Here is a 15,135-nt window from a genome sequence, read left to right on the forward strand (position 1 = left end):
GCGCAAAGTAAACTTAGAATCAAAATCAGCATTGGTAAAAGTAGTAGTGCGTTATCCCAAACTCTAAACCTGTATGAAATGTTCTATTTATCCGCTAATTAGTTTATAAGTTCATGGGTGAAAAACCGCTACGTCAGCGAACTACATAATTAATTTACAGTCCTTCAATAACTGAGTTTAGAAATATTCAGCCAGAATGGAGCGACAACATATCTCAGCTACATATCTCAGCAGGGCCGGACTTGGAAGTTTATTCAGACAGGGAATCCCAAGTCTAACCCAAGCCACACAATATACATCAGTTTTCTTAGCTTGGCACAGTATAAAAAACAACACCTAAAATTGTCCCTAGTGTGTGCTTGTGCCCTGTGGTGGGCTGGCACCCTGCCCGGGATTTGTTCCTGCCTTGCGCCCTGTGTTGGCTGGGGTTGGCTCCAGCAGACCCCGTGACCCTGTGTTAGGATATAGCAGGTTGGATAATGGACGGATGGATGGAGAATGGATGAAACACCATTTTGTCTTGGAATTTTTTATTAATGAGGAGACAGTAGATTCAGCTTTTACACATACATTTCACTCTTAAATATTAGTCTCAATACAAACTCTGATAAAGTGTGGAGCAACACTTCATAAATAAATAAACCATGCTGTTCTATAATATTGATATCAAAACAAATGTGCAAAAAGTACTGAACCACAAAAAACATAGTTGTCAGTGGAATCCACAGTGCATAGATTATGTTTACAATTTCAACTCTGAGCCTGGAATCTACACAGCCAAGCCGCTGTTAGTGCCTGGATGGTAATGCTGAATACTCTTCCACAAAGTTTGAAGTGTTGGTCCAAAAAGACCATTTTGAATTTCTTCAATAGACAGAATTCTGTCAAGCGTTTTTTAAAGAATGCACTTAGTAAAAAACTTTAAAACATTTCATGTAGCCTCTTCACTCACTCTTTCATCATATCGCTAAGGTTTAACTGTCAGAGCGTGAGAGACGCACTTTAAAAATATTCAAATAAAGTACAAACAAGACAAGTTAATTAACAAACGTATCAAGAAATAAAGAACAACATGTACATTTAAAAAAACAAATCATTCCACTCACATATGTGTTTCATTAATAAAAAATAAAACATTGTGTGTAGCCTATTCAGTTATTCCGAGGGATTGGGGGGAAAACCATTAAAAATGTGATCATACACTTCATTAAAATTTGAAACAAAAATAAAACAAAATAAATACACAGTAACAAATACCAAAACGCATATAACATCCAAATATAATTCAAAGTACAGTATATTGTAAACTTAAACAATCTTCATATATAACTTTAATTACAAAATCATCATAGCGCTACTCTTTCACTGTCAGAACACCAGGTGCACGCGAAGCCAAAACTTGACTTGAACAAAAACAAGAAACCATCCAACCAGAAACCAGAAAAGAAACTCTCCAAAATTAAACCAAAAGGATTTGTGCCCACTACACAGCAATAATGCCTGCTCGTTTTCCAGTATAATAACATTATATAGTTTCACCATTAGTTTATTGCACTGGTTACTCTGAATGCCAGGCCAGACAGCAGGCCACCTGCTGATTGTAAACGTCAGTCAAGTACAAGACTAGGCCAGTTTTTCTAACAGGAAAACCAAAATATTTGGAAATAGGAAAACACTTTTTTCCTTGTGATAGTGTTTGTTGAACTGTATCTGTAAAGCAGGTTTTACTTGTATCATTTTGTGGATCCCATTATGTTAATTAATTTTATCTGTTTCAACATGAAAGTATCTTTTCACATTGGTGTATTATTCCCATTAAGCATATTATGTGGATGCATTAAATGTGTGAAAAGTGCTATTTAAAACTCTTTTTAAAGCAGATGAAGTTTCTTTGAATACAGTATAGTGGTAAAATCCAGACGTCTGTCAGAGTGTATCAGGACCAGGAGCTTAGCTGGGTTATTTAAGCACAACACGGGTATATCAAGAACAGGTAAACTCTAAAAACACCAGTATGGTCTTAAATAAACCACTGATTGATGTAGCTGATACAGCTTTACACAAAAAAAGGAGGGACCCCCTCTTACCCCAGCCATGATCTGTTTACTCTTTTACCAGTTCAGGAGCATACGTGCCAGCATCATCAGGCTCAGGAACAGATTACTTGCAATTCATTTCTATTTGCAGTGCACTTCTGGTTAGATGCAAAACTACATTTCGTTGTCATTCTGTGTTCAATGAGAATAAAGTTGAATCTAATCTAATTATACTAGCACCTTCCTAGGCTTTCTTTTATATAGTTTGGCGTTGCTGCTGTTCATTTTCAAGGACTTTAATCAAGGACTTTGTTAAATTGTGTGACTCAAACCACTTACACCTGAACACCAGCAAGACCAAGGGACTGGTGGTGGATTTTAGGAGGCCCAGGCCCCTCATGGACCCCGTGATGATCAGAGGAGACTGTGTGCAGAGGGTACAGACCTATAAATACCTGGGAGTGCAGCTGGATAATAAATTGGAATGGACTGCCAATACTGATGCTCTGTGTAAGAAAGATCAGAGCCAACTATACTTCCTTAGAAGGCTGGTGTCCTTCAACATCTGCAATAAGATGCTGCAGATGTTCTACCAGATGGTTGTGGCGAGTGCTGTCTTCTACGCGGTGGTGTGCTGGGGAGGCAGCATAAAGAAGAAGGACGCCTCACACCTGGACAAACTTGTGAGGAAGGCAGGCTCTATTGTAGGAATGAAGCTGGGCAGTTTAACATCCGTGGCAGAGCAACGGCCGCAGAGCAGGCTCCTGTCAATCATGGAGAATCCACTGCATCCACTGAACAGTGTCACCTTCAGGCAGAGGAGCAGCTGTCCTACTCCACTGACACATTGAGGAGATCGTTCCTCCCCCACACTATACGACTCTTCAATTCCACCCGGGTGGGGGGAGGGCGAGGGTTAAATTAAACGTTAACATTATTCAAAGTTATTGTCTGTTTTTACCTGCATTTTTATTACGGTTTAATTTAATTTTTTTTTTGTTTTTTGTATCAGTATGATGCTGCTGTATTATATGAATTTCCTCTTGGGATTAATAAAGTATCTATCTATCTATCTATCTATCTATCTATCTATCTATCTATCTATCTATCTATCTATCTATCTATTTTATTAACTGTGACGTACTGTACCTACTGCTATTATGCACACTGCATTTATTCATGGGTTCCTATAATAATCAGATTACATCTAAGATACTCGTTAAATGGATTATCCAGTACATGCTGAAAGATGACAGTTACATAGTTGCATTACTGCTCTGAGCGTCAGGGTTATTTGGTGAACTACATTTCCCATGATGAACCACGAACACCGTTGTGCCTCCGACGGGGAAGCTTTACGGTGTACACGCTTCGTTCTTCGTATACGAAAGTAAATATGGAGAGCCCCGAGGTTACTTTTACTTTGGCATACGTGGTGTTTGCGGTTTGCTTCGTTTTTCCTCCCAATGAATTTCGGTCTGCCGGGGTGACGGTGCAGAATTTGTTGTCAGGTTGGCTTGGCAGCGAGGACGTGGCATTTGTTCACTACCACATTAAGAGGACCTGCGCGACACTACTTGTGCACTCCTTATTGCCACTAGGTGAGTGCGGCCAACCGGGGCACATTTTCAGTTTCATTTCGATGGCGGAGTTGAAAGACGAAGGAGATGGGTATACTTATCCAGACGCGTTACTGTTAATAAACTGAGAAATGCTGACTTCACCTCAGCAGACTGGAAGAAAGCATCAGATGGCAAATTTGAAGGGGCGCACGTAATGACGAAAGTTCCAACCCTGTGGTTTTGTGCTCATTGAACTTCTGTCACTTGATTTTCAAGCAATAGCCAAAAACATCACCAAAAAGGTGGTCAAAAGGAGGCTGGCATTGCTGATTAACTTGATATGCAGTGTTTATTGTCCAGTTCCAGCTTTTGTAGATTAGACGAAGTGGAAAAAAGAGGAGTTTTCAGCAGATTTAGAGGGGGGTTTTACCGATGGTTCATATTTATGCCACAGTTCTGCATACCTATTGAAAAACCATCCACTAAATATATAGTTTAGCGTCTGTAGTGCATTGTGTAGAATATCCTATTTGCTGTTTAAACATTTAAAGTTCTTTACCAATTTAATCAAATAGGTGATGTACCCTTCCATGCTGTAGAGAGTTTCAACCCTGAGTCAAAGGTTCTTAAATAATGTAGTTGCCAAGCATTTCCTGGCTTCTCAGACCAGGAGCAAAAACAAGCCATCAAATGAAATGTAATGTTTCACTGTGACTGTCAAGTCAGAAGTTTTATTTCTTTTTAGGCATTCTCTTGTGTGTTCAGACCATTGTGTGTTATTTATTAAATTATTGTGCTTCTGCAAAAAAGCCAGATTTCCCCAGGAGACAAATATATATTGACAGGTTAGTTTTCAGACCAATAAATTGGTTTGAATAAAAAGTAGAGACCTCATGGGTACCAGCAGATTGGGATTAAAAGCCATGCCCTACGTCATTAACTCTTTTACCTGTAATTTTTAACAAGTGTATTAAAAGAAATGTATGGAATGTAAATAGATGTGTGGGAAGAGGGGGACAGTAGACATGTGGAATTTGTGTTTTATGGTATGGCAACTCTAGGCAAAGTCTATGTTTCATTAAATTGTCAACTGAAAAGACAGCCTTGTAAAACATGACACATTAATAGTTTGTTAATGTACAAAATATATATATGTATAGCAACATAACATGCTTGTCTTGCATATTTCTGCACAAATTGTTGTTTTGTGACAAGTTTGCTTAGTTGAGATGCTAATGCATTTTTTTCTTTCATTCCTTACAGGTTATTATGTAGGAATGTGTTTTGCATCTCCAGAACAAAAGTTATATTATGTTCATCTTGCAAGCGATGGATGGCAGCTGTACTTTTCCTTGGCATTTGCTCTTCCTTTGGTTTGTGTCATATTAGTATACTACTGGTCATTGAGGAAATGGAGTTGCCATCCCATTGCCAGGACACTTGCTAGCCATGCACTTCCTCAATCAGGCTGGAGAGCTGTGGCATCTTCTGTCAATACTGAATTTCGCCGTATCGATAAATTTGCCACCGGTGCTCCTGGTGCTAGGGTGATTGTCACAGACACTTGGGTAATTAAGGTAACTACATATAATGTGCACATTGCACAGCAACAGGAGATTCATTTGACAGTGACAGATTCTAAACAACATGAACTATCCCCGGATTTTAATACACCAGTGCAATTTCTTACCATTTGTGTCGCCAGCATCAACCCTTACATAAAACCTTTTGACATAAGGTAATAAACCATCACAAGTAAAATTCTTTTTCATTAATGGCATATTGTTGTATATCTGTTTTAAGATTATTTGTATCTTGGATATTTTAAGCAAAGGATCGTGATTTGTTAAAATTAATGTTACTTTATTTAAATAGTAATGTAAAGTTTAGGCAGGTTATTCTTAATAATTACAATAATGAATTTTGTCTCAGTATTTAGTATTATGAACTCAAATTGATGCATGCTCAGTCTTTTATTGCAGTTTGAATGCACACAGACACCTCTGTCAGTCTTGTTCATTGAACATTGTTTTAGTGTACAGTAAGTACTACAAAAGACACTTGCATGAGACCAGAAAATGTATTTTCATTGTATTACACTGTGGACCTGAGAAAACTAGTCACATAATAATGTATGTTTGTATTATTGTTGGATTTTTCTGACATTTGCATATTGTCTGTTTAGAAATTTCTAAATAATGAAAAACATTTTTGTGATAGTGCTGCCACCTCACAGATTAAGTGTTCTAAATTCATTCCTAGTCTTTGTCCCTGTGGTGTGTGTTCTCAAACATGTCTGCAAGGGTTTTATGCCTGTCACCCCAAAGATTTGCTGGAAATGTTGACTAGTGATCCAGATTGGGCTTATGCTAATATGAGTGAAGTTTGTGAATATGTGAGTGGGCCCTGCAATGGATTAACACTCTGTCCGAGGCTGTTTTTTGTTTTGCATTCATTGCTGCCAGGAAGGGCTCTTGCCCCCCAGGACGCATAATTAAAATAAGTTAGTTGACTATGTTATGTTATTTAGTCAGTCAGTCAGGATATAGCGGGTTGTGTAATGACTGACTAACACAGGGTCACGGCTGGGATTGGCTCCAGCAGACCCCCAACACAGGGTTTAAGGCAGGAACAAATCCCGGGCAGGGCACCAGCCCACCACAGTTATTTATTTATATGCATTTTCCTGTCTTATGGTAATCCTTTAAGAGTTAAAATACAGTTACTGCTATTCCTCATTTGTCAATCTACAGTACATCAATCAATGTATTGTAACTTGAACATATTCAGAAGTCAGCAAAAATGTGAAGATACTGCAGTGTACACTTTGATCAGTTATTTATCCATTAACATCTTAATTCCCTTTAATAATGAAAAGATGTGCCATTGCTCATTTTTAGAAAGAGAAATGTCATTGTTAACGTATTTTTTTCCTCATATTATTTACATTTGACTTTTTAAATTAAAATGGATTTGTTGTATTTTAAATATATAACTATTGTTTATTCTGATGTTGAGGAATGCCTGCATGTAGTTGCATGGTCTTGCCTTGTTCCAGTTATTTTCTGCTTTCTGATGATATTCTAGCAAAGGCAAACACAAACAACCTGTAAAAACACAGGCAACTAGCCTTCCCTTTCAGTATAAGCCAGGTAATCACTTTATTACAGTATGTACATATGTACATGCATGTATCTTTCTTTACAAGTGACTGCTCAGCCACAGAAATCATCCAACTGTATGTGTAGACAATTCTATTTAAAGTAGATATAGGTAGACAACCAATTATCCATGCATGACCAAATTAGAGGAAACATTGGCAATGCTGAAGTTTTAAAAGCCTTTGAATTTAGAATAATTATAGATAACAGATACACTGACATGAGCGCTTAAGTAACAGAAAATTTGCTCTTGAGTTCATGAACAATGCATTTTAATCAATGTGGTAGGAATCTGCAGTAGTAGGAACAAGTGCACCTTGTTCATGTTTGTGTGTGTTTTTTACAGATAGTACTGTTAAGAATTTGTTTACATTTCTTTTTACATCTAGGTTGAATTCAACAGAATATGGTGAAATGCGTGAGAAGCTTCATGCTCCAATCCGAAATGCTGCTAACGTTGTCATCCACCAGACCCTAAGTGACATGTTTTTGGAAACATTTAAATGTCAGGTGGAATTGAACCAACATTATTCTTTGCCTAGTGGTCAGGTAAGTTTATAAAATCCTGAAGTGGCAGTGTTACAAGTTTTATTCTATATGACAATAAGCTGAAAATTATATGGAGGACATCTGTGTTCAATAGTAGATCATTAAACTATGCACTTAAAAAGTTAAGTGTATAAAATCTTAATATAGATCCATATTCTTAAATTTGCCAAAATAAACACAGGAGTTTTAACATCTTCTATTGTCACATTTATGGCTGAATGTTTTAGATACTATTGTTAAGTTTTTTTTTTATTTATTTATTAATTTTATTACAATCCATACAAAGCAATCAAGTTTTTACAAAAAGAAAAATTGAGTTAAGAACAGATCGATCCCCACCCCTACTACTATTGTTAAGTTTATATAGATGAATTATTTTATCACTAGCCATGTGCGCCCAACTACGTTGCGCATGTTAAAGTTGTCTGTGAAGGGCTCCCTGTTTAAACGCGGCTGCCAGTCGTGAACTGGGCCCTTCATCGCACAGCATTATGATTTTTTATAAGGGAAACAAAATTACAAAAGAAAACCCTTGGATATTGATTCGATAGGAACGGCCTACTCGGAATTATTGTCCGAATCGTAATGTGGTGTTGTAGGAGCATTTCTGCTTCTGTCTGTTCACAGTCTGTCTCGTTTTCACGACGCTGTTGTTTCCTCTCACGATCTCTTCTCAACCTTTCTCCAATCTCGCAGGTTGCTTTGTGGCAATCCAAAGAGTAACGCAATATACACGGAGCAATGGTTATAAAAGGGGGACACATAGGTATCTAGGCTCTTTAAAACATAAATAGGGATCACTTCACTGACATGTGAGCAAGCTACGGTACAACTGTGAGATGTGCAGCACTCACCGGCTACAACGTAACAATAATAATTTCCGGAACGTGCTGTTACGTTGTCATTCATTTTACCCACTGTCTTTCTTTCATTCATATGTTACGTAGGCACGTACCTTTTATCTTCGCCAATCTCATTCTCTAACCAGGCCTCAGAAGCTAACCAGCGTAACACTGTCCACCACCCCTTTCGTTATTCCGGCACATTGTTGACATCCGTGAGTAACAACAACGTACTAAACTGGAAGGTGGTTTACGCATGCGTGGAATTCGCGGACAAACAAAGATCAAGATCTAAATGAAGATCTCTTTAGTTAATTTAAAGCACAACAATTTGTTTAGTTTGAATGTCTGTGTTTTGATATGTGACTGGCGTACTACAGTCTTCAGTAATATAAGCCTGGAGAAGATCCTTAATGCAATGCCAATGTTTTAGTTGTCTCTCTACTGGCTTCTAGTGCTGCTTCTTCTTCTAATTCATTCATGGAAAAACAAAGATCAAGATCCAAATGAAGATTATATATAGAGATTGTTTATCATTATAGGACTGAATACACTCAGATGAAAATAGTCATGTCTGTAGATGTCATTATATTGCAGGTCAAGCGTTTGTGCATATTTTAACTTGTATTTAAACTTTTGTTAATATCGGGCTTCACAATTAAAGACATTGTAGTAGTTATTGAAGTAAGCTGTACATGCTATACATACTGTACATGTTCATATATCACTATGGATCATACGTTAATTTTGCACTGTATTTTTAATTGAATTAGGATGGCTTTAACAGTGATCTTAGCAGGCAGACTTTTGTAAAAGCAGTTTAAAATTACAATAAAAATAAATCTGCTTCACATATAACATTTTGACAGTGGTCCCACTTTAAAAATAATAATAAAGATAAAAAGAGATATTTTCAAACAATGGAGATAAACTAAAAGTGATATTTTTACAGCTGAAAATGAGGACCTATTTATAGTGTATTCTTGGATTTTAGGTTTAAATAGGATGAAAAACTTGCAATAGGTCAAAAGAACTACTTTCTGACTGAAGGCAGGGGTGGACTTAGGAGTGTGGGGCCTCTAGGCTTGAACTATTGTTCTGCCTGACCTAAGTGTTCTGAACCACAGAAAACTAGTATGTAATGTCAAAGCTTAGGAGACACCTACACTTGAATAGGCATTACACAGAAACAAGTAGTACATTCATAGGTGTATGTATAGACAGAAAAGCCAAAAACAGCATCTGAGAATATGAATGGTTTGAAGGATGGATGATTTGGTTGGGGGTTGGAGGGGGCAATGTTAAAGCTTAAAATTATACTTTATGGCCCTCAAGCACAATATGCCATGTCAAATAAGAATAGCAACATTTATTTATATAGCAAATTTTCATACAAACAATGTAACTGAAAGTGCTTTACAAGATGTCAGGAAAGTTAAAAACAAAGAGATTATGATTGATTGACAGTATGATTTAAATCGTGATTGATAGTATATGTATCTGATAAATCTGCCTTGTGCCCTAGTGATCAGTGAACAACAATTATGAAAGCTGCCTAAAGGTCCTTTTATACTATGCACATTCAAACTGGCATCAGAGTTTACCTTTTGTGAAAAGTCATGACCTTGTATGCTTCACTACCACTAGAACTAGAGTCTATATTGCTGTCACTGGAAAATGACGAAGAACAATCATTATTATAACACAACAGATCACTTTGTTGTGCATATCCTTTTTGTTCTGACAACCCATAATCAGTTCTTTTACTTTTACAAATCCCATCCAATGGCTGCCTTCAATCACTACCTGCAGTTCGGTGGAGATGCATAAACCCTTGGGATGACAGTGGATGATTTATCTTATAGATAATGATTAAAAGGTTAAAGAAGATTTGGATCATCCAGTATAGCAGTAGGAGTACTTATTTAAAAAGACCAACTATTTTTCATGTATCTTGATTAAAGGGGCCTTCTGCTACAGCAGCCCAGGTTAGTCTGTGAAAATGTTCAGATGTGACTGTACACAAGTGAAATTGTAAAACTTTCATGTTCAGCATACATCCCTTTAAGTATGCAGCTGTTAGAGTTAGAATTTGTACTTATGTATGTATAATACAGTATTTGTCCACTTACCAATTTCCTGTATTATTGGAAATGATACTGAATATTTTCAGGTCTTTAACCAAAATCTAATGTAAGATGAAGCACACTTGACTGAACAAATAACACACGTTTTCTTCTGTCATTTACAAAGTTATCCTGCACCAGTTCTTGGTGATTGAGAAAAATGTAAACTTTAATTAGTATCTTAAGACTTGCTGGTTCCTTAAAGCACGGAGTAGAAAAGTACAGCCTTCAAACATCAATAGTTTTTAGTCTGCTCTACTGTTGACATACCACAGTCAAAAGTCAGTTAAAAATGTTGTCAATATTATTGTTGTCTGTTTGCTCTTGTTAGTGATATGATACCATATTTTAGGAGTAATATCAGCTAGGATGAAGCACTTTTTAAGGTAACAAAACATTTAGAACTTCAAGGACATGAACTACTGTTATCTTACTAATCCATCTACACTGAATCTAAGCAATGTATGACAGATAAAAATGTGTACTCCATGAGATATGCAAGTTCTTTTTCTTGGTGCTCTGTCCCCATCTACTCGTAGCGCATAAGTGTGTATTTGGCTACTGGGTCATAAAGTGCAGTACTTGTATTTGTTTTGCTGTGTTTATTTTCTCACTGTTTTAGAGGACTTGGTGCCCCTGGCAAATATGCAAATAATTCCTGGCCGGAGGTGGTGGTAGTAATGGTTCCAGTTGTCATTTCCTATATCTGCACAATTTACACATTTAAGAGTATGCTGCCACTTCAGCAAGGTAAATTCAAATACCTAGGTGCTGAGATGGAACTCACATGTATTTTCTTATATTTTCCCCGTGCTGCTCTCCAGTCCAGGCATGATTTGATAAAATTAGAAGATTTATTTATTGTATGACTCAGATCTTGGTGTAGGTTTATGGGGCACTGGGGTAACTTTTGAAGTAAATTTACTTGTACTGCCAGTTTGAACTTGAACCAGAGGGGCAATGATGTTAAACAAAGGTGTATGCAAAGGGTCCTCTCTTTCTTCCTGTCTTGCAATAGTACTGAGTGGGAGGAGGTTCACAAAAGCAGTGAGTGTGAGCTGCAGCATTTAAAGTTTAGTCCCTCTTTTACTATTTTTCTTACTGTTTATTTTTTCTAAAATTGAATTTACTGGCATGTGGCTTGCACTTAGGACATTTAGGAGAGTCCTTCCGTGGGACTTCACTTTTCAGAATGACAAATTTGAGAAATTTGCTCAGTGGCAAAGAGTAAAACAGATTTCTTATTTCTGTTGAGTGTGTTTTAATGGTTGGCTGTGCAACTTGGCCACATTGAAAGTTACAGTGACATATGGCAAAGTTTAGGTGCTTGAGCTTGTTGTTTGATGGCAGGAGAGGCTTTTTCCGGTAAGCCTCCGAAATAACCTGTGGTTATGTAGGTGGCTTCTGATTGAAGGTTTGGAAACATTCTGACCCCAAGTCCCAACTTATATCTGCAATTCATGAGCTGTGACCCTTGGAGATTCTTTGGCCATCTTTCATGCTGTGTGTTGGATCAATGTTGATACAATTCCAAATCTTGGTAAAATCTTAGCATCTCCAGTTGACTTTAAACAGCCTTGTGTTGCACATCATTACTTTCCCATTTTGAAGGATGACCAAGGAAGTTTGCCTTTCGTGCCATCTCATATCTCACAGCTGAAAATATCCTACATGGAGAGGTAGGAAAAACTTTTTCTCAGATGATGTCAGAAGCTGGCAGACAGTATTGGGAAACTCCTACATGAGGTTATTTCTTCGACGGGGCAATACCAGCTGTTAGATCCAAGGGTGTACTTACTATCTGTTACATATCTGTTCATTATTTGTTGAAGAAATTATTGCAAAGTCAAATTTTCATTTTTATTTTACTTCCTCTTTATATATAATATGATTAAATAATATATAATAATTATTAGTGTTTTTTATATTAAGATACTGTTGTCATTTCAAATCTTGATATGTTCACATATGTTGTGTGACAGATAGGAGGCGCTATCGCTCCCTTGAACCCCTGTCCACGACTCCAGACACCAGGTAAAAGTCCACAAGTTGACTTTATTTAATTGCCACAATGCACAAAGCACCTTCTCCTCCACTATACTCATACAAACACAAACACAATTACAAATACAATAAATCAATCCTCCAACTCCCAGACGCGTTGCCACCCTTCCACTCTCACAGTCCTTTTATATTCTCTGACCCGGAAGTGTTCCCAATCCCCAGTCCATGTGATCCTGTATCACTTCCGGGTCAGGTAAAAGTTCTTTTCTCCACCCCGGAAGCCCGTCACTCTTCCCTTGACGAACTTCCGGGTCATAGGGCACAAATAAGTTTTTGGTCTTCCCTGCAGCTCCCTCTTGCGGCCCCTGTGGTATCCAGCAGGGATGAGGATAAAAACAACATAGTTCATGACTCCCTGCTGGTCTTCAGGGCACCTCCATACTGCAGGGAAAGCTCCATCTGGCGGCCTGGGGGTATTGGCCGGGATGACAAGCCGGCCACATCTCACAGTTGAAAAAGATGCATAGCAGCCTATCTAGTTTGTTAAAAGAGTATGACTAGCTTAGTGTTTTTGTTTTCTCATATTGCTCTTATTTTATGTATAGTGTACTGTAACAGTAGTATACTGTTCAAATAATGAGCTGAATGATTAAAATTCATATTAATTTACAGAGTAGCTTTTGATTTAACTTGACGATTATTCTTTTTTTTCTGCTTATATGCTGGTAGGATTTGGAACCTTGTATTGGATGCATGCAAGTCTCAGCCAATATGAAACTGTTGAAATTGTGCCAGGAAGATGATGATGGAGAATGCCAAGACTGTTATTGCCGCCCTATGTGGTGCATGACCTGCATGGGCAAATGGTTTGCAAGTCGACAGGACCAGCAGCACCCTGAGACATGGCTATCAAGCAGGGTTCCCTGTCCAACCTGCAGGGCAAAATTTTGTATTCTTGATGTGTGCTTGGTGGATAATTAATGTGGAAATCACAAGTGAACAGTGACACTGAAGCATAAATATCCATAAAGGACGTGAAAAAACGTTTTAAAACAGACCCAGTATTTCTAATCTTTTGCCGTTGCAAGGAAATGGATGCAATGATGTTTTTTTTTGTTTTGTTTTTGTTTTATGTCTTCAGTTCATTTTATTAATCTTTACTCAGAAGCTTAAAAATGCTTTGCAACACTTGGGGAACGTTGAAGTTAATTTATGAATTATGGTCATTACTGTTATTTCTTTATTATTTTGAAGTTTTCTTAAGGAAAGAAATTGCTTTCTGAAACATTTTCTGGCCATTTCTTTGTTAATGTTTATGATTATTTGAACCCTGTTTCAATTTTCCATTTAAATACCAACAACCGCAGCCTATAGGCCTTTGACATCAGTACTTCATAGTTCTAGCAGTAATTGCATAGTTTTCAGATTTACAGAACTTGGCTTTTGTTTACGTTCACTGTAATCTTACTAACAGTTCACAACATTTTCAAGTATACTTTTTTTTCCAAACATTAGTGTTTAAAATACTTTATAAGCCACAGTTATAGATCAAATTTAAAGAATGTAAAGCAATAAGACTATACATATTTTAATTGCTTAATTTAATTTAATTGCTTACACCATTAAAGCCCCTTTTTACTGCTAAAATGTTAATAATGTTAGTGCAAGACATTTTACAGTTACAAAATCCTGTCACTTTTTAATCACTACTAAAAGACAACAAGCTGTATTATGATTTTGAAAACCATGCACTACTGCTGACAATTTAAATATCTGTTTTAAAGTATAATATTTAAATAGCTGATATAACCCATGCAATTTTCCAGCAATACAATTTTAAAAGACCACTGCTATCTTTGTGCAAAGGTTAAAAATAATTTCTGTCTGAAATTTTTGAAGTACATCCATAAAGGTACTGCAAGTGATGCTTACCTGTTAGGGTGTTTTGGACGTTTACTTTTTTCTGAATATTCGACTGAGAGCAATACAAAATGTTTTAAGTTTGACACTTCTCTTGTTTTTTCAATTAATTGTAATTATTAGATTTAAAAATATTGGGTAAGATGTGCAATATTTCTGCAAACGTTTAATAAATAAATCATTGAAATTTAAAAAATTGCATATTTTCAACTGATCCAACATGTATCAGAAATTATTTTGCTTTACCATGCTATTAAAATGGTATGAGATTTTGGCATCATATTTCCAAAAACTATTTTTTTTCTTGGTGAACACTTAAAAAAAAATATTCTTGCCAACGTGCATCTTTATTATCTTTATCCGTTTGTTTATGTTTCCAATAACAGACAAAACAATATTTTTTTATGCTTGGTCATCAAGACTTGACATAAGCAGATTGCTGGAGGTGCATTACCAGCTGTTATGTGAATATTTGAGACAGTGGATTCAGACCCCTTCACTTTCTACATGCATTACTGTGCTTTAATTTTAATTGATCAATTTGCCTTTTTTGTTCATCAATCCACACTTAGTAACCCATAATGATAAAGTGAAAAAATGTTTTCAGAAAGGTATACAGATTTATTAATAATCAAAAACTAAAATCTTTCTTTTATTCAAGTACTGTATTCAAACCCCTTTTCTGTGGTCTGGTCCATCCTTTGCTTTAATTTTCTTTTAGATATGTATAGAACTTGATTGGAGGCCATCTTTAGAAAACTGAACTGATTGGACCTCATTTAGAAAGAAACTCGCCTGTGTATATAAGGTCCCACGATTCACACTGCATGCCAGGACAAAAACCAAACCATGAAGCCCAAAAAACTCTCTGTAGTCTTCTGTGATAAAACCGTGGCGAGGCATAGGTCAGGGCAAGGGGATAAAACCATTTCTGA

The 15,135-nt window shown here is 36.8% G+C and overlaps 1 protein-coding gene across 1 annotated transcript; it reads left to right on the plus strand.

The window, feature by feature from the left end:
- Positions 1-3,364: 3,364 nt before the first annotated feature.
- On the plus strand, positions 3,365-14,754 carry tmem129 (transmembrane protein 129, E3 ubiquitin protein ligase). The gene is made up of 4 exons (XM_039751760.1): positions 3,365-3,637; positions 4,862-5,336; positions 7,149-7,308; positions 13,010-14,754. The coding sequence occupies exons 1-4, from the start codon at positions 3,433-3,435 to the stop codon at positions 13,259-13,261; spliced, it is 1,092 nt and encodes a 363-aa protein (XP_039607694.1). The 5' UTR covers positions 3,365-3,432; the 3' UTR covers positions 13,262-14,754.
- Positions 14,755-15,135: the final 381 nt, after the last annotated feature.

Source organism: Polypterus senegalus, chromosome 4 (genome assembly GCF_016835505.1).
Source record: "Polypterus senegalus isolate Bchr_013 chromosome 4, ASM1683550v1, whole genome shotgun sequence".
Taxonomy (NCBI): Eukaryota; Metazoa; Chordata; class Cladistia; order Polypteriformes; family Polypteridae; genus Polypterus; species Polypterus senegalus.